The 23,658-nt window shown below is 44.4% G+C and overlaps 1 protein-coding gene across 2 annotated transcripts in view; it reads right to left on the bottom strand.

Annotated features, from left to right (window-relative positions):
• Nucleotides 1–23,179, bottom strand: part of TBC1D12 (TBC1 domain family member 12) — a 684,903-nt gene extending 661,724 nt beyond the window's left edge. The window contains exon 1 of one of the 2 annotated variants that reach the window (XM_069611336.1): nucleotides 22,919–23,179. In XM_069611336.1, coding sequence (XP_069467437.1) covers nucleotides 22,919–23,035 — 117 coding nt within the window. In that variant the 5' untranslated portion in view covers nucleotides 23,036–23,179. The remainder of the gene's footprint in view (nucleotides 1–22,918) is intronic. The other variant, XM_069611337.1, reaches the window with a different exon arrangement.
• Nucleotides 23,180–23,658: the final 479 nt, after the last annotated feature.

The following is a 23,658-nucleotide window of genomic DNA, read 5'->3' as shown; positions in this document are numbered from 1 at the left end:
GCAAAACGCTTTCCAGCTCTTACGCAAACCCTCCCTCCCCCCCCCCCAACCACCCACTGGCTGGATTGAATCACAAGTTGAAGCACTATCTCCAGGCAGAGTTCTCCACAGCCGGTCCCCCGGTTCTAGTGCCCTAGTGCCAGATACCGCAAAAAATGAACTGTGCTATAATTTATGCTTTTGCTAATACTGATGTCAATTGTCCGTTTCTTTTCTTTGACAATAAATAAAATATCCATGTTGAAAAATAAAAAAAGGGCTGAAACATATGTAGACCATCTATGAGGCATGAGGTATTGAGCCTCACTCATTCAGAGATCATTCTGAAGGTTCTCCATGTATAGACTAAAGCCTGTGACATATATAGAACAAAACAATCTATAACAACAAAACTGATTTGTGTTTGTCTATTGATTGTCCTATGCAAAGACCTCCAAGAAATGTAATTTTTGTTGAAGGACTTAAGTGACATATAACCCTACTTTTGACAACACAATTGTGTAATGTTTTATATGAAGTCTTAATTGATTTTATGTACGTTTTGTGAAGATGAAATAAAATTCTTATGTTGCAATAGATGGGTGGCGATAATGTGGGAGACCTGATTGCCAATAATTTGTGATATGGTTGAATAGTGGTACACTAACCCAAACAAAACGGACCTTGAGAGGGGTAATCAGTCCTTTGTTCTGTTATTTTTCACACCAGGCCTCCACACCAAGATGCTCGACATTCTCATTGTTAAAGAGGAAGCAGAACTAGAATGCATCAGAGCTGCAACCCAGGAGACCCACTGTGAAGCAAATTCTACCAGCAGGTGAGAGCCCGCAACCCGACACACCGATGCCCCTCCATCTCCTGAATTACATTATGTTAGAGAAGGATCAGAGAATGAGAATGCTAAAAGGTCTGCAGGCGACAGCCAGCAAAACTGCAAATCGCAGCTCCTCTGCAGACACAGGCACCCACCCTACACCACCAGGGACTCACGCCCTAATCACACTAGGACTTACCTAGGAGACCACAGGAACAAGGCCCCATTGCACAAACTCAAATATTACCCGAACCAGGTCACCATTACCTTTGTTTCATGGTAAGCCCGCAGGGCTTAGTCCCCTATACAACGCCTCTTTCGAATGCAACACCTTCAGGGTGAGGCTCGGCCCATTGTTCCACATACACCTCCCAAGAAGGGAAGATGGAACAAACAAGACTGTTTAGGGAAGAGGGATGGAAATTTAAACAAGAAGTAGGTGCTACCCGAGGGAGGGCAGCAGTGGTGGTGGAGGTGGAGCAAGAGACCAGCAAGAGGAAGGAAGGAGTGGCAGAGTGTGAGGTGTTTATTGGAGAATGGGCGGTATTGGCTAAGTGAGTGCAAGGATACTGAAGAGTGAGTCTGTGTGTTTATGTAGCAGGTGGACAGAAGTGAATGTGAACTGAATTGAGGTGGGTAGTAGTAGTGGGAAAGGAGGAGGAGTGATAGTGGGGAAGGAGGGGGAATAGAGTAGGGGGGTGTACTGATAGTAGAGTGGGAGGAGGGAGAAGAGATTGAATAACCAAAGGGTGGAGATAGGAGAGAGAAACTGTGAAATATTGGAGAGAAAGAAGGTTGGGGGGGTAGGGTGGGAGAGAGGGTAGTCGGGGGAGAGGAAGTAGGTAGATTAGAAGGGTATGGTGATGGTGGGTGCGAGTGAAGCCAGCTGAATACTAGCAAACAATTGCAAGGCATGCCCCAATCCCCACTAGAACACAAACCTTGGCTGGAGGAAGGTCCCAGCCTGAATTTCAGGGAATCATTGCTAGGCTCAGTCAGCTACTAGACAGTGGGGGTTATCAATTAGTGAAACTATCCTAGGGCTACAGACGCCTGGGTTAGGGAGCAGACCACACGGCAGACTAGAGAGCCAGAGGGCATCCCTTGCATTGCACTACTTGCCTGCCCAATCTCCAGGCTGGTGCTTTGGCCAGAACCATCTACCCATCTATATGCGGAAGTATATTCATTGGACCCTGGAAAGACCTTGGGCTGTTCTTCAATAAAAACCCTTGGAACTTCCAGGAAAGTCCATGAATGTTTAAGGCTGTGACACAGAACACAAGACTGTTTGGACCAGATAGTCCCAAACCCAGTTGCAATCAGTTCCAGTCAAAGCACGGTCAGTAAACCCCAGACCGAATCCTGTGAAATTGCATACCTTTATTTGAGGTGTTTACAGCTTGAGAGAGCAAGAAGATGGCCAAAGGTCAGGTATTAAAAAAACAAGGAACAGCCATTTTGAGTGTGTGGTACTGAACATGCCTTTATGTGCAAACACGTGGTTCACTGACGCACGTCTGTTCTATGCACATCAAAAAGGCATTACAGATGTTGCAGACGACAAAGGATAAAGGGACACAGGGTTCCTGTATCACTCCACCAAAGGGGGTTTGCGTTACAAAGTTAAAACACAGAAAAATCCTCTAAAGGAGGACTTCACACTTCCCATTTTATGAGAAAGAAAATGCCCTCCCAAAATATGAATCATTCAAAATATTTAGCAGGCAGAGACTGGAAGCCCTAAAACACAAGGTGTCCTATTAATGAGGTCACTCGTCCTGGTTACTGGTAGGGCGGAAGGAGAAATGATCAGGGCTTCAGGTAGGAGTGATTCATTTCCTACTTTTGGAAGTATAAGGATGATTGTTTTTATGGAGTAAAAGTCGTTTTCATCGAGGTATGGAGTATTTTTAGGCAACTAAAACATTTTTGCTGCAACAATCGGTTAAGAGCAGTAATTACTACAGGTTACCTTTAATATTATAAGACAACAACACATTGATTAACACCATAGTACTGGCATGTCCTCTGCCCTTAACACTTCAACACAGCAGTCCAGGATAAAACAAGAAGCGGGCACCTACCTATTGGTTACTCCCCATTCATTGCCGTTATTCCCCATTCATTACTCTTTAAAAAACGACTAAAGACACATCTGTTTCATTAAATGACTTTTTGGTCCATGATTTCACCCGCTCAGCCCTGCCTCCTGAAACCGTTTCCTGTTATCTGTTATATGTGTTTTTGTAGTGCCCTCACGCCTTCGGGTTCATGGCTGCGCTATACAAGTATATTAAAGTAAAGTAAAGTAAAGTTAGGATGATTTGCCTAATGATAGGGAGTTGAAAAACGGGTGTTGTTCATCATCTGGAGGGCTGTTTAGTATGGTGGCCCATGAAAGAGAGAAAAGGCAGCCTCCTATCAAAGCCCCCACCTAAACCAACAAAGTGAGACACTGGGAAGAATGAAGATAAGGGATGTTCTGGTTAACTTTTGTGTTAAGAACATGGTCTCTCAGAAGCTTAAAATCAAATATCTTGAGCACATGCACCCTTAAGTCCCTCACCGACATTCCTGTCAATTGGACAGCAGACACTTCAAAACTCTTTGTATCGTCCAGTGTATAGTAGATACAGTGGGCAAAGTTCTTTAGCAGAATCTTTGAACTTACTAAATAGGTAGTGGTCTAAAGCCCATTAGTCAAAGTAAACATTCCCCTTTTGCAGTCAGTTCGAAGTACTGTCTTTGTCCGCTGTGAGTGTAAATCCCATAAACTGACTCTACCCTAAAGAGAAGCCCACCTGGGATTTAGTAAGTATCCTTCCTGTCCTCAAAAGGTAAGACTTGAAGCCTGGATAGATTGTGGACAACCTTACTCTGATAATGCCAAAAGCCTATACACTACACCTAGTGGGCTGACGCATTACATCAAAGCTAAAAGACAGCACAGATTTAAATAAATAATAAAATAATGAAACCGTAGCCAAATCGATAAGCTCATAACATGCCAGTGTTATTATAATTATTATTGCTAATAATAATAAGTGTTCTTCTCTCCAACTCAGTTGGCTGTGATGGGAGGAGAAAATATTAAGAAAAGAAAGTTAGCATGCATGCACACCTTTTAAATAGGGGAAGAGGCCCCAACTGAGAATAAAATACAGCGAGGGCAGGTAAAGGTAGAAAACTAAACTATTTCTGGAAAGTGCAAGGGCAGAGAGAGTCAAAACACTGAGCCTCTGTCGAGTCTTGTAATATTTGATCCTCGTGGGTCTATTAAGCAGGAACAAGCTGGGTGATCATCCTTTACAGAATATCATCTTTACGGGATCTAATGAGAAAAATCTTAGTTTCAAAGGCAGACTGAAGTCGAAGAATTCAGCCTTTGCAGTTAATCAAATACATAGAGTGACTTTGATCATATATTAAAAAGGTCAGATTAATGAAGGTTTCACTTGTAAATTAGAAGCTTTCCCCTTTTAATTTGGACAGATAAGACAGCCCCAAAAACAACAACCGCACGTGTTAATGCCTCTTGCATGCAAGTGCTCTAATAGAGCTTATCATGACTGTCATGAATCGGACCCGTTTAATCAACTTCAGAAGGAAACGTGGCTTAGAAGGCCCTGCTGGGACTCAAATGTGTGACTGCATTGTTTCCGTATTTTTGGAGCAAGCACATAACTCAATGAGCGATCTGAATCCAGCTTGTATTCAAGATCATTCAAGTCCCCTCCTTTAAAGGTAAAAGAACTGTACTCCTGTGAGAGCTTTCCTCCTTACCTCCCAAAACTCCGGAATTAGGGCCATTTCGGTGCAGACTGTGGCTTTCATATGGCCCCCCATCAATTTATTCAGCAGTTTTATTAGGCATGAAACAAGCAGAGGGGCATCCACGAATCATACAAAATTCAAGATGCAATCTTAAAGCCATATAGGAAACAAGAATAAAAAGACTGATACAAAATAAGTAAAACAAAAACACAAAAAGCCAACTGCCGGACCGCTCTAAAGACCGAAGCCCAGAGACAGACTGCAATTGCATGCCTAATATTCAAGACTTCATTTTAGGTCCGCAAGTGGTTATGGAGGAACAAAAAAACGTATTCCAAGACAAACAAGATAGGTGCCTACTCTCTAGGTTACAACTCCCCTGAGAAACAAACAACTTGTGAGCTTAGAATCCAAGGGGCTCATGCCAATTTATGGTCAAAACTGAACTGAACTGAATGCAGAAGCGCTGTGGTGTACTGCATTGTGCGAAAGGTACACCAATTTAAAAGTCCCAGTGCTAGAGCAGCCAGTGCAGCTGCTTTGAAGAGAATCCTTTGAAGAGGGGTAATCACCTGCTCACCTTCCTCGCTCCCACAACTAGCCTGCCCACCCCTCCCCCCATGTGCAAGACAGTTTGAGGGTGCAGGCGCACTACACTTTTGGTTTCCATAGCGGATTCGGGTTATTCGGCACAAAAGTCAGAATGTGAAATGTTGGCGGTACAATATATTAGACATGAAATCTCATGGATGTTATAGTCTAGCAGAAAGCCCAAGGGCTGATCTGTTCAAGATAGGGATATTCCTTTCATCCGTCAAGCCCTGCACCCACACCTTGACAGAAAATCGTTGGATTGTTCCCACAAAGAAAATAACTGTGTTAAGGAGTAACTGAATTTTAGACAAAGCAGGCATCCACTCCACAAACATCCTCTTGGCAATCCTACATCAATCGAATCAGAATGGATTGGGTGGGGAGCACCGGTTCGGAGCCCTTTGAGGTTCCAACTGCCACATAAGTGCATCTTTGCTAGGTAAACCGAATGGGTGTAATAGGAGAAAAAGGAAACAGGGATTTTAGGTAGGACAAGAAATGTTTTTGTGGGATTCCAAGGGACTAAGCAGGTTGAAGAGTGATAGGAAGTGTATGAATCGTTTCATGTTGTTAAAATCATTTTTTTAATCTAGCTTGTTATTTTAGAGGTGTAGCCTTTCAGCGTAGTGCGTTACCCGTGGGGACAGGCTTGATACCCTTGAGGTTGCTGGTCTGATTGGCTGGAGCCCTCACTTTAGAGTGAGGTGGCATCTTATGGTAAGGCCACCCGTAGATACCTTTCTAAGGCATATCTTGGTAATGCCTTACTCGTACTAATTGCGCGGGCAGACTCTTAGGGAGAATTCTCATAAATGGTTGATTTCCCTTACCTAAAGAGTCCCCCAGTCACTTTGCTGGTTTTCTAGGATTTATTTTCTCACCTGGTAAGAGTGTGAGCCTTCTTTTTCCCCACTCTTACATGTGTTTTGCTATGTGCATTTCTATTTTCTGTGTTATCTTGGGCACTGGAGCCTCACCTACTCCATGTGCACCACTTTTTGTGTGTGTGTTACACAGCACCTTCAGTGCAGTGACCCAGTGTTGTCTTTGAGACTTCCCCTTGACTCAATTTTTCTGGGGCTGACTACTTTCCCCCAGAAACAGGTAAAGTTGCCATTACTTTTATACCCAGACCCAGTACACCACATTTTACATGGAGTATTGGAAAGGGTTAACTCTTATCCCTTTTTGTCTGTGCCTCTTGGAGCCTTGTTTCGCTCCCTTAACAATAAGACTTGGCTGGTGGCAGTGGTATCTACCCTACATTTTCTACCGCGAATATATAAACGTGGTAATGTTTTAGGCTATTATATTAGCCGTGAACATAAACCCGCTTGACCAAATACATTTTATTTTGGTTCTGGCTGGGTTTAGTCGCCATTTCTTTTTGTTAAAGTCTTTCTCGTGTTTTTCTCTGCGCGCCAAACCGGGGATGATTCCTTTGTTCGCTGTGTTTTCGCAGGCTTCTGCACAGAAGCCCTCCTTAAGGCGCCTGATGTGTGAAAGTGATCTTCGGGCCCCTGCCATGGGTTCCCTTGGTAACCCAAGTTGCACTCTGTCTGATTGGCTAAGGGGACTGGCCTTGCCAGGCCAGCCACCCTGCTGTGTGATCGACAGCCAGGCTGTATGAATGGGGGAAACTGCACAAAAAGCAGGTCTCTGGGACTGGAAGAGCAGAGTCACCACTGGAACGAAAGAACCAACGAGGAACTGGAAGAAGAGGACTCCTACCACGACTGAACCGCCCAGTGAAGCCCTGCTGCAGGTCTGAATCTCCAAATCCAACGACAGAGAAGATCCTCCAGGAAACTTCTTCCCTTGAGCTGGGGGACCCCCCAGTTCGCCCAAACTATAAGCCAGGACTCCTCCTCCTGAATTTGCTGTACAGAGGTACAGTGGGCTGGATAGCCAGGAAGTTCGGACCCTGCTTGGGTTTTAAGGTGCGCACCTTTTATTCGTCGTTTGGTGCTGCTGCTGGTTTCTTCCCTCTGTAGTGCAGGATCCTCCAGTCTTCCTACTTCTGATCAGTCCGATAGTCGCTTCAGGAACCGTGAGCCTGCAGGAACTACCAGGAACGTCTGCCTCAGCTACTGCACCGTCTCAGTTTTAAAAAGGTACTGTGCAAATCCGGTTGTCTGTTTCGGTCAGCCACGGTGAAAGTGTTTGAAATCTTTCTCCAATCCGAGGGCTTGTCCTTCTCTTCTCTTTGAACTAACTTTTCTACCAACCAACCTCGTCCGGAATCTGTGCCACGAACTTTACTGCGAACTACCCTGAACCGTGTGATCTTGAGCAAAAGACTTTTGACCCATTGACTTTGGCCCTAAGCCTTTTCTAGCTGATCTCACTTAGTCTCTCTTGTTCAATTGCCCAGAGTACTTACCTGTTGGTTTTGCCTAATTTCTAATAACTTTGTCTTTCCCTCCCTTTTAAATTACTGGAGTGCCATTTTGCTCCCACTTCATTTTGTGAGCTTAACTTGTCTGGAATTTAAGGGAAGTGGTGTGGTGTATTTGTGATTGTGATTTTGATCTTGCTTAGAATAGTGAAATGTTATACAACTGTTGAGTAAATAAATATATATTCTTTTACTTAGAAACCTTCAGTCAGTGTTTGCCTGAATCATAGTAATTGCTGTCCTTTGTGTAACTATTTGTACTGCTCACTTACTCTTGAGATAAGTCTGGCTGCTGCGCTACTGCTAACACTATTGTAGTACAGGCTTGTACCAAAGGTGAAATTGTACTGTCACTTGTAGTCTTAATTGTGTTTAGTGTTCCCAAAGGGTACTGCATATAATTCTGCCTAACACAGACCCAACACCTTGAGTTTCTTGGTTAATCTAACATAGTGCGGGTCTCCTCTGGTAGTTTCAGGGAAGATGGCTCTGTAGTAGAAAGGGCCATACTAGTGAAAAGAGGAAGATATACAGCGGTGTTGTAGTGGAAAACATTGCGCTCCTTCCATGCTCGAGTGAAGGAGAAATCTCAAAGGAATGGAAACAATTTGGGAACCTCCATATTATCCAGTGGTTACAAGACTGTCAGGGGTAAGACCTCTGTCTGCACCAATTTTCGAGAGACAGGAATGTGAGGGAAGCAGAAGTGTAACACCTTCTTTAGTAAAGGTTGGTTGTTGGCTCGTCCCGAAGGGAAGAGGAAAGAAGAAAAGTAAATCTTAAGGATCTATCAGCTTTAACCTTGGAACCAGAAGAGCCAAAGCGAGAGAGCATTCTAAGGAGCAGGCATGAAGAAGAGTCAGCGAGGGGAGAGTTGACCCCCGGCTCCAGGAAGATTACAGAGTAGAGGAAAGGCGAGAACAGCAGGGTTAGTAGAGAGCGAAGTGGCATGGGTACAACAGAATAAGAGTAAAAAGCAGGAAGACGAGAACACAGGATACAGAGGAAGGAAGATGGAGACATGGTCAGATTTGCATATCGCTTGATAAATCTGTCATAAGGAGAGTAAGTGTAGACATGGAAAAGGAAAGCACTGCTATATATGGGGAGTTAGAACGAAGGGGAAGAGAGACGGCCTGCTACGGCGGTCCCAAGGGTGCGATTGTCCTCACAAAAGGATCAGGGGGTGTGATAGAAGGAATAGAGGAGGAAGAGGAGGATGACTGGGAGACAGACAACAAGCAAGGAGGACAGGAAGCATAGGAAACGCCTCCTGCTCTTGGAAGGGCTCTGCAACGTACGCCATGGGGTCTTTGGATGGCCCATGGAGCCCGCATGGCTATAAGGAGAGGGCGAAGACAGATAGGGGAAGCCCTAGTAAAAGCAAAAGTGACTCAATACCCACTACTCCAGAAGGGTCAGGGGAGGGCATATGTCCCGTGGTCACACATGGACCGGAATAGCTTAATGGAGGCGCTTCCTTCGCTCACTGCAGAGGCGGGTAAGTGGATTTATGCTTTAACACATTAAGAAACTGCCAGTGTTATGTTGGCAATTGGGGACATGAAAAACCTTTTCACAGCCTTGAGGGGGGGAGGGGACGGGCAGACGAGTTGTGGAAGAAAGCGGGGTATCCAGGAATTCAATTACACATGAATACCCATGATGGTGCGGCTTTCAATAATTATAGGGTACAAGAGTTTGGGGAGCACTAAGGATAATGTATCATGATACACCAGACATAAATCCTTTTTGGCAAAAACAATGAAGTCAGAGGAGGATCCCACTGCCCGCATTCAGTTGATTCAGGAGATGTGGAGAGCAGAGACAGGAGAAGCATGGGACAGAAAATTGCCTATTTGTTATCACATGTTGAAAAAGGGACTTCCTAAAGAAGTACAGCATGACCTAGACAAGGTCGTAGGGATGGAGGCAAAGAGTTGGCAGGACATACAGACGCATATGGTGCCTTTTTCTAAGAGGTGACAGGACAAGGAAAAGGAGAGTATGGACCAGGCACAAAAAGGCTGAGGCCAAGCTGGTCTAGAAAAAACAAAGATTTGTTTAGAGGGGGCAGTGATAACCAGCCTCATGGAGGGACAGCAGGGACAATTGGGACAACAAGAACAAATAGACTCTGGAATGGGACAAGCATGGACGGACTGGTATGTATGTACCTGGACCAAGACCGATGACAGGACTTCCACAGGTTAGGGGTGGATTCTCTCGAGGTGTCGGGTCATTCAGTGGATTTGGAGGAATGGGACCACAGTTCAATGGCCTATGGCAGAGGGGTATGGAGTACAGTGTTGGGCGTGTGGAAGAATGAGGCATTTGTCACAGGATTGTCGAAGTCGACCACAGTTTTAACGCAGGTCCCCTCCAGATGAATACCCAAATATTGCACTATGCCCCTAACTCTGTGCCATTGCAGCAAGTCCAGGTTGATCAGAACCTGGGAACTGGAATGACACAGACTCACGCCCAATCATACCAGTACAGGATTGGGAGAAGAATCCTCTACTGAATGGCACAGTTGCCCATTTCACTGGAGCAAGTGTACTCAGAGGAAACCCTTTTTCACATCCTGGTGCTCAAATGGATCAGGAATAGGCCAGCCCACGGGTAACTCTGACATGTCCAATTCTATCAGTTACTACAGATCCGGAAGAGGAACCCCGGATTGATGTAAAGGCAGGTAAACAGATTCTCTTTCATGGTTGTCACAGACCACAAAATCCTGTATTAAAGGCGGTGGATTTCCTCTATCAGGCAAAGCAATGGACACGCAGGCATTTTTTGGGGCTGTCCTATCGGTTCCATATACTGAAGATTTGCATATCAAGGTAGGTAAATCAAACTTTATCTGCTCCCTTGTTATACTGCAAAGATATTCCAGCGAACCTTTTGGGAATGGACTTCCTGAGCAAGCTTAATATGTCGATCGCGTTTTCAAAGGACAGCACTGCGTGCTCCACTCCAGGATTGTACCCATTAAGAAAAGCAGCGCTTTTCCCCGCTTATTGCAGCAACAGCGCGATTGGGGGGAAGTGCCAGTACATTCTGCATTATTCTTGTATGGGGTAATGATAGAGTTAAGTTGGGTACCTGGAATAAGAGAACAGATATAGCGGATACCCCTACAATTTTTGTTCTGGACTACCGAGTCACCGGAGATAACGCCAGGGACTATCGTTACCATTCTTCTAGAGGCAGTGATTGTGAAGGACAGGGTGGTTCTTTAAGGCATCGATTAAGACAGAGGCGAATGGCGCACAGTGTTGTGTATTGATCTGACCTCATCGTTAAAAGACGTGTCCGATAAGCAATTGTTGGAGGATGCAGAAGACGCGTGTGAAATGGTTTTTGAGACTGGGGTGTCTTGTCAGCTAATGGCAGGTACCACAGACTATACTCATCTTGAGAAAAACATTGCCATACTCGAAGGAGGATTCTGAGAATGTGCCGGACCACTTATGGACCAGCAATCCCCATGATGTGGGGTTATTGAAAAGTGTAGGGGCAGTGCAAATAAAATTAGAACAAGGAGCAATGTTACCAAGGGTTAGGCAATACCCCATGTCTAAGGAGGCAGATGAAGAGATTTTTGAGACCATTATGGGGATGTTGAAGCAAGGCATTATATAACCTTCCGTGTCCCCAAGTAACAGTCATTTACAAGGCATAAATTAGTTTTCGAAAATTGATTAGCAAACTCTGCTAATTACATTTTTCTTGATTAGCAAACAAATCATTTGATTAGCAATTTTCTACTAATGTTTTAATGCCACCAGAAGATACTTGTAACCAAGATATTAAATGAGCAACAATACAGCAGTTTTGCTTACCGCTGAAGTTAGACGCGAGATAAATCTGGCCTTGCAAATTCTTTCTGTAAAATGGTGCATGTCACCACAAACCCACTTTAGTTTGTCACACTGCTGCCACCCAGAGGACAGCCATGCACAGTGAAACCTTTGACATTTACTGCAAACAAAGTAAAGTTTAAATAAAAGTTTCCAACATCCCCTGCAAATAGTTCTGGCCCTTCTTAAAATCTACTCGACTATGCGAGTGGGCAAAAATGCTTTGCGAGCCCAGGATGAGTGTTTGTAAAAGGTTAGCTGCATGAATGGACACAAATAAATAGATATGATAACAAGGCTCTGAAAACAGTTTGACAAGCTCTCTCTACTGCAGGTGCAAATATATAATACAATCCTAACCATAGAGCAAAGTGAGCTCTGGAGGCCCACTACAGTGTACAGTTTTGCAGTAGGTCTATAGATGTACAGACTGGATCAAACTATTGATCGCTACTTTAAGTAAATATCAAGTTAGCTTTGTGTATTCATTATGTAAAGGACTAAGCAGGGTGGATGGTGTAGCAGGCAGAGAGCTGGGCAAACTAGGCAGAATATTGTAGTTTGCGGCCATCTCACTCAGTGTAGCGGGTATAAACCAATATGGTAAGATAGAATGTCCAGGAGTATGGGATCAGCTCATGGGTTGAGCACCAGTTGCAAGCTGTATGTAACCAGCAGGCCACAGGACTAGGTTTGCTAACATTTGGCGGTGTGGTCATGTACATTTTCAAAAGTGTCCACTCGTCGATATGATTATCTTTCCCAACAAAATGAAATCTAATTGACACAGATTTAGATACACTTCACTGTAAAGCATGGAGACAATGTATTGTTTTACAGTAGCTATACTGTAATTATGCATTACGTAACCTATTGCATTTTTAGAAAAGGAATTGAAAGCCTTTTGTAAAAAAAAGAAAAAAACGAACACATGCTGGTCTTTGGCAGACAGGATACAGTTAGCTTAATAACAATATTATCCCGATTATTTCTTGTTTGCAGTTATTTGAAAAATAAAATGTGCGTAGCGAAGGGCACATGAGTTATGGGGATGATTACTGCTGCACTCTCTCCATTAGCCACTTTGAACTTGCAGTGACCAGAGAAAAGAGGGTGGCAAGAACTCTAAAGGCAAGAGAGAAATGCAGGGTGAACTGCGCTTTCATTGAACAGGGCAACTTAAATAGCTAACTTTGCTACACAAGTGCCAATTTAATTAGCAAACCTACAGAATTGCATAGCTAATAGCTCCGCCATACTACTTATTTTATGCCTTGCATTTACCCTGTGAAGAAGGCAAAGGTGTCTAGTTGGAGGATGGTTCAGTATTTGCGGCCTCTGAACAACATTGTTGAAACAGAATTTCCAGTGGTACCAAATCCTGCTACCATTCTCTGTAACATCCCTAATAGGTCGACCCACTTCACAGTTATTGATTTGAAAATGTCTTTTTCCTCTGTTCCTTTGCACCGTGATTCACAGTACCTCACAGCATTTATGTATCGTGGACAGATATTTTAACACACAAGGTTACCACAGGGGTACTGTGAATCTCCAAGTGTCTTTAACAGAATTATTCAGATGGATTTGAGGAACTTACAAAATGTCCAGCACTGTAATTCAGTACGTGGAGAATGTACTTGTTTGTCGTGCTTCAGAGGAACTGTGTAGAGGAGACTCAGTCAGGCTCCTCACTTTGCTTGCAGAGAAGGGGTACAAAGTGGACAAAGAAAAACTGCAATATTGTCAAACAGAAGTAGTGTATTTGGGACAGGTAGCATCGGTCGCAGGGAGAAGGGTAATGCCTGAGAGCCACCACAGTTCAGAACACGCTTCAACCAACTGCGGTAAAACAGATGCAACTGTTTTTGGGGCTCTGTAACTATTGTAGGTCTTGGATTTTCGACTATTCTAGTTACACGAGGCCCCTGCTGCAAGCTCTCAAGGAAGCACAAAAAGAGAAGAGTCTGATCAAGTAGTCAGATGAAATGAGAACTTTTCAGGAGCTCAAGACTTCGATCAGTAATGTTCCAGTTTTGGCAACTCCAGATTACCAAAAGCCATTTTTTCTTTTTTTGCATACAGATGGGAAGATAATGACAGTGGGCCTAACACAGAAAACATCATTAGATCACAAACCCTTGGCCCATCATAGTGGGTTGTTAGACTCAGTTATACAGGGTCAGTTTACGTGTGAGCAATCTTTTGCTGCAGCAGCCTTTGCAATACAAAAGTCCCAAGCCATAGCTATGGGCTTCCCGGTCACACTGTACATGGAGCATGCAGTTTTTACAATTTTGGACATGCCAAAATCAACCTAGACTACTCAGAGAGTTTCTCGGTACAAGGTTATTTTGACAAATGCTTCCAATGATCAGTGAGGTGTCACGTAGTAAACCCAGTGACTTTTTTGGCTGACCCAGTGCAGCCTGGTGAGGATGTACATGATTGTGTGACCTATGAGGAAGATAGGGGTCGGGGGGGGGGTACAAGTGTTAAAGAAGATGCTTTGAAGTCAGGAGGAACACTTTTTGTTGATGGTCATTAACGATTGATCAGGACACTGGTGATAGACATACAGGAACAGCAGTTGTAAGTCTTGTGGGTGGCGAGTACCAAGCGGAGGTGGGGAAGGGATTGTCGTCACATTACTCTGCGCAAGCAGCTGAGTTAGTGGCGCTTATTGAGACTCTGGAAATAAGTAAGGGGAAGGCAGTTACTATCTACTCTGACTGTGCATGTACCGCAACAACCACAACAATACATTCTGGGTTACCTAGATGGCAGAGAACAGGGTTTAGAAAGTCTTATGGGACCCCTTTCAAGCATGCTGCACTGCTTTCACGATTTAATTGACGCATTAACATTGTCTGTGGAGGTAGGGGTTGTTAAATACGCTGTGTATATTAGCAAAACTGATTTTGTTGCACTTAGTAATGAAGCCGCGGACCAATCGCAAAGGCTGCAGCTTATTTGCCCCTCCCAGATATACCAAAATTTGAAATGGCACAGTTGCCGGTCCTGTATACTGCAGTCCCCTTGTCACAAATTGTTGAACTGCAGGGAAAAGCACAACAGGAGAAAACTGCAGGGAAAAGCACAACAGGAGAAAAAGGGAACTTTGGGCGATGAGGGGGTGTGTGCTCTCGCCCATAGATTTGCTGAATGCGTCACTAGAAAACCAGGCTGACATTAAAAGGACAGAGGTTTTTGCTAATACTGTGTATTCCGATGGCCAAGCCAAAAACAGCTTATGTTTATTAATCAAACACCACCAGATCTTAGGGGATACACAATCATATACAATTTGCATCAGGGTTACCCACTGTTAAACGAAGCCCCTTGGTTATAACTGTGGGTTTCAACAGGCTGTTTGCAGGAACGCAAGTTACTCTGCAACTGCGAAGTTGCCAAACTACACCGCAGCGTATAGGGTGCCAGACAGTCAAGTAGAGATACATGATGGCACTATACTTTTCAGCACAGAGCATTATGAAAGTGTGGTCCGAGTGGAAGATCTTACTTTCCAATGTTTTAATTACCAGTATAATTTTGTATTAAAAGTCTCGGGCTAAAACATCCTCACAAATGCAAATGGGATTCTGCTGCAAGATGCATGACCTGCACTCATCACTTTTTAGAGGGGTCTAAATATTAATTTGATGAGCAGCAGCTAGAAATCAGCTCCTAAGCATCAGTCAGCACCTAGTAGGTAGGCGCTACTTCTGGGGAACAAGGAGCTAGTGCATAGCAGGGCACAGATCTAAATCCACACGAAAAGCAAACTGTAGCTTTTGCTCATTAAATGTGACCCTTTATGCTTTCTATGTCTTTTAGATGTGTTGGAATTGTCCTTTATACACGCTCGCAAGCACATAGTTGGGGCTGGGTGATATATTTTCTAAATCGACATCGGATGAGACAATATCATTAACATTGAGATATATACACATTATTACATATATTATTTTTTTACATTTTGATATTTACACAGCTGTGTGTATTCTCAAACAGGAAGGGGAAACCCTGTATTTGTACTTTATTTTGATCCACGTCTTAAAATAAAATCAAGGGGTTTGACATCTCGCATGTAGTTGGCAGCTTACAACTGAGCATTTAACCCACAAACAATATCGAGATGTATATCGCCATTCAGCCCAAAAATATAGATATATGACTTTGTCCATATTGCGCAGCTCTACATAGAATAAATGTCATAACCAAGTGGAGAGTTTAAAGTATCACCGACAGTTGTTGGTTCCACGCTAACCAGGATCGTCCAAGCAACATGCAGGACCTAAATAGTTACAGGAAATTTCGAACCACAAAACTTTACATACCATTTAGTTTGTCACGTACATTTGTTGTTTACATTCTCAATTTCAGAACCATATTTAAAACGTGAACATAGATTTTGCTTAGACACTGGCCGCATAACAAGGGAAGCTTTGACTTGCTAATGATTGGTCTTTGGGGCTTCTAATGTGACGTTAATAGCTGGAGGCGTGAAAAATGCACTGTTCCACAAACCAATATAGATAGCTTGATCTTTAAATAAAAAAGCTACAGTTTTGAGGAAGAGGAAGGCAACGCCATCTGTAGAAAACAAAGAACACAAGCCTGGCCTTCGTAGCATCCTGTCTGGACAGTCCAAAAGCCAAAGTGGAGTGACTGCCAAAAGTAGCAAGTTGGAATAACGAAAGGCCAAATATAACCTCAGCGTTTCAGTGACCTAAGCAAAACGTGTAGGCGTCGGTGGGACATTTAGGGACGGAAAAGCCATACATTTCACTTTAGGAAATACATGCTTTAGAGGCAGGATATACCACTTTCAAATATTGAATCTCCAGTCAGCATCAATAATTGAATTAGTATCAAGGCATCAAATGCCTAATTCACATTCTCCTCAATTTGTTGAAGAACTAATTACGTTAACAAAATAATATTAATTCAATAGTAATATTTAAGGTACATTACAAAATAGGTTAGATTCAAGAAAAAAAAAAACTTTTTCATTCCCAAGAATGCGAGCGTTCAATAATGATTTTTCAGACCACAAAATCTGCATTCACATTTTTTACTTTGGCGGGTAAGAACATGTGTGATATGTGCAACAATCGAGAAGGAAAGTGAGTTTATGCCGGGCTAGTAGCTTGCAACTTGTTAATCCTTTTTGTTAGGGTACAGGATTGAACCTTTCTCCAATTTTAGGCCCTCCACCATTTAGAGGTTCGTGGTACCAGTTTAGTGTTAAAAGTGCATACATGTCACACGTGTCACATAAGTAACCAATACTTAAAAAAATAAAGTGAGTTTATTGGATAGGCCCAGGTAGGCCATTGTGGTCACATACTTGATACAATACCAAACGGACACACGACAACCAAGGAGAAGGGCCATGAAAAGTAAAACTGCTGCGACTCCCTTCTCAGAAAAAGAGTACGTTATTGTGTAAAGGGTTAACTCGGAATAATAAACAAGGGCACCTTTTTTTGAATTAAAAACCAATGATGCTTCCTTAAAATGTATCCCCACAAAGAAATGATATTTTGCAAAGCCAACACTTTAGAGTTCTGTGGAGGCACTGGATAGGCATTTTCCCAGGCACTGACAATATTTAAGACACTCAACAGAGAAACCATGGCTGCATCGTATATAGACTACATTCTCTCAGCATCCATCCTCAAGACCCTCCCTGCAGAAGCTCTTCTTCCCTACCTGGAGATCATCAACAGCTCCTTAACTCAAGGCACCTTCCCGTTGACCCTAAAGACAGGACAAAACATCTCTCTACTAAAGAAACTTACTCTGGATCCCGACAACCTAGGTAACTATCGCCCAATCACCCATCTTCCCTTCATAGGATCATTGAGAAAGCAGTAGCCGCGCAACTGCAGCAACACATCGACACCAACAATCTCCTCCAAACCTACCAATCCGGGTTCAGACCCAGATGCAGCACAGAGACAGCAACCATAAAGGTGGTCGACGACACCCTCAATATTCTTGAGGATGGCCACCCCTGCCTCCTGGTTCTACTCGACCTCTCTGCCACTTTCTACACAGTAGACCACCATGCGCTCAAAGACACCTTACACCGGCTCATGTGGGGGCTGGGGGAGGGGGAGGCGGCAACCTTGTCTTACACTGCTTTAAGTCCTACCTCGCAAACCGCCAGCAGTTTGTTCAGATGGACTCTTCTAGATTGCCAATGCTACCCGTCACCTGTGGCGTCTCCAAGGGTTCCATCCTCTGCCCTGTGATCTTCAATCTATACATGGAGTACTCCTAGCCACACACACACACACAACATCCACATCCACCAACACGAGGCGACACAGAGCTATACCTCAGGATCGACTCGATTAAGGACAACCACAGGGTCGAAACCTGCCTCTCGCTGATCCAGTCTTGGATGTCCAGTGCATACTTGAAGCTCAACCCCTCCAAACCAAATTCCTACTCCCCACCAATAACAGCAGGGACCCAGACATACAGACCTGGCTATCAACCATTAACCCAGAGGGCTTCACACCAGAGCTCACCTCCTGCTCCGAAGTCTCTCGGGTTCCACATCGACAAGCATCTCTCCTTCAAGACACACATAGCAGAGAAAACTCAACAGCTTGGTGTCAGCCCCCATGCAGAAAGTCAAGCCCTTCCTCCATCCGGACAGCTTTAAATCCACCGTTCAAGCGTTGGTCCTATTCTACCAGGATGGGGGCAATGCTCTCCTCCAACGCCTCCCGTCCTTCCTTGTGACCCTGAGAAGTGTCCTGCATGCATCATCGCAAGTCTACACAGATACGACCAAATCACCCCGGTCCTCATCGACCTTCACTAGCTCCCAATGCACGCATAAATCCCCTTCAAGTCTTGCTTCATCATCTAGAAAGGCAGTCACTCTTAAGACACTGTTACGCCGTGGAGAAACTCAGCATCTCCGGCGGACATTACATCAACACAAGTCAGGACACGTGTAGACTTGAAATCTGCTGCTGCAAAAAGGAAAGGACCAGAAAACAAGCCTTCTTTACCTACAACCCAAAACTATGGAACATTCGCCCAGTAAGCATCAGATTCGACCCAACGCTCCTACAATTCAGAAAAGAACTCAAGACCGACCTCTTCAAGGAGTCTCCCATCCTCAACACCTAGGACATCATGTTGCCCCCTGACACACTAGATGCAGTCTGTCCCTCTCCTCCCTGCCACCCTACACAGCTTTACCCCTCCTCTGTATCCTACGCCCTGCTGTATATCTGTTCTGTTACCTATGAAAAGCATTTCGTTATGCATCTGTACTGTTGTATACCTCTGGAAAGGCACTCCATTGCTTCTCGAAGCCTGGTCTGCGCTCAATAAATACCATAATGGTACTACCTGGCGATAAGACTGTAACAAGTGGTGCAAGTACCTGAGCATAGGACAGTCCCTAAAAATGCCTAATACATAAACACATGACAAAATTTAGAACTTTGCTAATGCATGTTTTCATCAGGACTTCACAACAGATGCATGGACATGCCTACTACATATAAAATCAAGTAGCTGAAAGCACAATTGGTCAAGATATTTTTTATTACACCATAGCACATTTACAGCTGCAACTGAGCTGTTAAATCTTATAGGACTGCATAGAAATAACACTGTCAGGCCCCATACACCACCATATTTGACGTTACTGCTTGATAGAGCTAGCTCAAAGATCCTTAGGAGGGTGTGTTTTTGGGATGGGGGCAGGTAGTGAGTGGTTATGGTCATAGGGATTAGTATTACCATGGGCAGTCAATAGGTGGGTAAATATTAAAAAAATAAAAAAAATAAAAAAAACACCCACAAGCTGTCTGTGTTCCTCCTTCACTGTAATAGTCAGGCTATAGATGGTGTTTAAGTGCCACCTAATAGACAAAACCAAAAAGAAAAAAGGCAAACTCCCAAGCACTACTTACTAGTATGCAGTTAACCTTTAACCTACATGAAAAATCTGTGAACCTTCTTTATGACCAATTTGGTTGTTAATGTGTAGAGAGCCTAACACTCTATGATGCCTCTAAACCCATTAAGAAATCAGAAGGCTGTTCCCTTTATAATTGTCAAAAGCCACTTCATCGTATTAATAATTTTAATTGGGACCAACACCCGACACCTTTCGGTTCAACTGGGAATACAAATCAAGGTATTGAGGCAAGAGAGTAGCTGCAATGTGATTTGCAATGAATATTCTATTTGTATTAGGGGTTTGCCTCCGTTCTGGTATTAGGTGACCGGCCAGTGCTTAATGTGCAGGGGGGGGGCCTGCTGGGGCTCAGCCCCAGCACTTATTTCAGAGCTCTGGTACTTATTTATAACTCCAGCTTTATTATCTTGTGGTATTTTAGCAATTATTTTAACTGTCGGTCATAGTTATATAAAAAAAAAAAAAAACAACAGTGTGCACTGGTCTCCTGGCTCATTGTTACAACCCTGGTGGCTCTAGTTAGTAGGGCAGGGGTATTTATCCATTTTCATGAATAACAGTGAGTTGCACAGTGACAATGGTGGGCACTGATGCTATCCATGTCCACACACTGCTCCACTCAGCCTGCATGACACTGCTACATATTCCGCACTGTTATACACCAGCAGGGTGGTTTGACAACATCATGACAGTCACCAGCTAGCTGCCCCAACACAGGGGCAAGTTCAGTGAAAAGGCCAATATCGAAGGAGCGTCTGTCATGTGTGCCAACCTATACAAGAAGATCTTGCTGCAGTGTTTGACAGGCAAGTTCATCGGCTCACTAATTGATTTTGCCTGCATTTGTACATGCAGGGTTCGTAATTTAAGGGAGCTGGGAGCTATTTAGCGCCTGCTTGTAGCCTTGAAGAGCCTGGTTAGCTTGATACCAACCACTAGCTTGACACTAACCACTACCAGGAGCTTATTTTGGCTCCCAGACCAACTGATACCAAACACACACACTGATGTGAATTTAACTGTACGGTTGGGACAATCTATAAATAAACTTTAGGACACATCTATACAACATTTAAAAGATAAGGGGTCATAAATAATGGACATAATGAAATAATAGATTTGTGGAACTATGTTTACCAGCTCCTCGTTCCCCAATGGTAGCTCCTGGTCCCTGGTTAATACTGGTTACCCAGGAGTTGATGTTAGCTGTTATTTATCCAATCTTAATTTCAAGGACAGTACATCCGTTTAGCATAAAGAGGAAAGCATGGTTAACATACTACACTTGCCACCAATAGGATCAGATCAAAATGTTAATGCTTTAAAGAGACAAACATTTATTTCAAGATACAATTAATATTCTATGTTGATAGGTATCTGTAAATCACACAGTGCACCCATCACCCTCAATGACCGGTGGGAGTTGCAGCTTTAACCCCAAATATGTTGACACTGCATGGAGTAGCCATGGGTGGTGTCAACAGTGGGCCTCGAGCTGCCCACCCGATGTGCCACAGGCATTCTAGAGAATATTGGGGCTATAGCACATTTTCTTACAAATTAAGCACAGGGTGACCCCCAACTCAACCATGATTTCATCAAAAAGATGCAGTCTTTGCAGGTTTGGTATATCTTGTGGTGTCGTGCAAAAGATATGTGACCTAGTAGTTCGTAATGGACTGCCCTAGGGTGGGACTAAGCCTGATTTGCATATGGTCTTTATCCTTTTGTAATGGGGTGGCAAGCTGAACAAAGGTGGACTGCAGGGTTGCCTAGAGCAATTGGTAGATGTTTAGATTAATGCATAATACTCCAGCCATCACCTTTCAGTTTTGCAGTCTGTTGCAAGGACAGTATATGGAGAACTTTAAAGTAGTCAAAACTCCATCAACTTCAACACGTTCTAATCTTAGACAATTATTTTGTAGGGGAACCAGACGAGGTGTGCCTGCATATCACCTTCTGGCATTCTAGACACCAAAAATTAAGATAAGCATTACTTGCTTCAAACCCATTAAATAGAAAGAACAGGATTGAGGGGCTTTAATTTGGCATACATGTGAAAATCTCCTTCCCACCCCAATCCCTTACTCAGAAATTGATGTGCCGATGCAGCTGCCTTGAATTGCTGTCCCCGAGATCATAGTCCCGCTGGACTCTGCAATAACTCATGTCACATGGGTTGGAGAGGTTGTGTGTGGGTGGAGGGGTCAAGAAGCGGGCTGGGAGGGGCGAAACAATTTAGCATAGCTGGTGTGACAGAGGAAACAGCCTTTGTGATCATGCTGGTACGACAGCTCTTCCATTCTCTTACATATACACCTAATAACAGCTGCTTCCAATTGGTTATGTAATTTAAATGGCATATGCCATATACTGTGCTCTCAATGATGAAGCGTTGTATTTAAAGAAGTGCGTGAGAACATCCAAGACGGATGGCTTTGCGGAACTGGTACATTGTAATTAGAGTCATCAGCCCACTCTCACTGCTGTTCTTAGTGGCTGAGGTCAAAAGCAACCCCACAAATAAACCAACTAATGTTATCAGAGCTGTATTCAATACACAGGGAATAGCTGGAACGGTAGGGATCGACAGCCCTCGTGACAAGCGCTTGTGTCAGGAGCAGGTCACAGGGCAACGTGACGCCTCCCCCTGTGCAGAATGGGGCGGACACTAAGACCAGGCCTGCTGTCACCCACCGAAGGGAACTCCCATTCTTCTGCTGCAGCGGACGCCTCTTTTGCCAACATAAGGCTTACTGTATCTTGTCCACAGGGATGCCGGAAGAGGAGTAGGTCTGTGTTTGGGAAGAGTGCTGAAGCAAAAGGGTCTCTGCGATACATGTGGCTTTAAAGGCAGTGGTTAAGAATGAAGCTTTTAGTTCTATTAGAAACTTGAATTTCTCTGGAGAGTTAGTTCTGCGTATAAAAAGGGGAGCCATCGTTCGGGATGCTCCTGCTGCTTCTGAACACGGGACACCATCTATGGCTCTTCTGCTAAAGGAGAGCTGTCCATGATGCTACCGGTTGGCGATGAGTGTACTGCCCCCCCCCCCCCCCTTTTTGGATAATGATTCTATCTGGCTGCTTTTAACCAAAAAAAAGTGTCTGTATTAGGAGGTGTGTAATTTCTGTGCGTCAGACAAAGATACATCTCCCTGCTTGCTACTTGGGCACGGCGTCTGCATTGCAGCTGACAAGGGGCATACTGTGCTGTTGCTGACAGGCAATTCTGTGCAACCGACTGGCCGCCTTTCTGCTCTGCTGATCGAGCGTTTGCACCGAGACATGTTGACAAGGAGCACTAGGCTGCTGACAGTGATCTTTCTTGGTCACAGCTGGGGACAGGGGCTGTTATGCTGCCGCCAACAGAGGAGTTACTACTGGGTCAGTGGCATTTTACTGGGTCAATGCGGACAGGTTGCCCCCCAAGATTCCTGCCTAGCGCAATGCAAGGCATCGCTCTATGGGTGGGCGGGGTGCCTCCTGTCACAGGTGGTCCCTGGTACCTTTTTGGCTGGCGTAGATGCACCACTGCTGCCAGGCGCCGGGGGCTGCAGCTCCTTCCTCCTCCTGGGCAGCAGGAAATTGATGTTGAAGGGGAAACTTCTGTGCGAGTTCTGCATGTCTCTACAGGGCGGCCATGGCTGCTGCGGCCCCGCCGCCCGCTCGCCACGTAGCCGCACGCGCAGCCTGGATCCAGCCGGGGGCTGAAGAGCTTCCCATTGTAATCAGATGGGTGAGGGAGCAGAAGCAGGAGGGCGGGCCCTGCCGGCATACACATCCCGTGGCTCCGCGCATTGGCTCGCAGAATAACAGGAAGCAGCATTGGCTGAACCGCAGCAACGCTTGCAATTGGCAAGTTCACCTAGAGCCTGGAAAACTAACAGAGGATAGCCGCAGTTAATTGGCGGAGAGGGTACAGTAAGTCGACTCAATGATTTAGATTTTCTGATTGGGTGAGCATTTCCAGACTTCCTATTGGCGCAGCGGCTCATTCAACAGAGTGGAAGTGAATTTTTTTCTTCTTCCATGAACGTAGAATAGCGAAGTCAGGGATTGGTTAGTGGATGTGTAGAACTGAAGGCAGGGCAGCTGTCACAGCTGATTTTTCACCCTCCGTCTTGCTGGACTGGACTGCATATGAACAGTATGCGCAGTGTGCCGCTCCCAGTGACCGCCTTCTTTAAAAAAAAATATATATGCGTAACGAGCGACAAGATACTAATCGGGGATAAAGACTTGCATG

This window comes from Ambystoma mexicanum, chromosome 8 (genome assembly GCF_040938575.1).
Source record: "Ambystoma mexicanum isolate Mex_15411 chromosome 8, UKY_AmexF1_1, whole genome shotgun sequence".
In the NCBI taxonomy this organism is placed as follows: domain Eukaryota; kingdom Metazoa; phylum Chordata; class Amphibia; order Caudata; family Ambystomatidae; genus Ambystoma; species Ambystoma mexicanum.
This window is presented reverse-complemented; position numbering and strand designations above follow the sequence as displayed.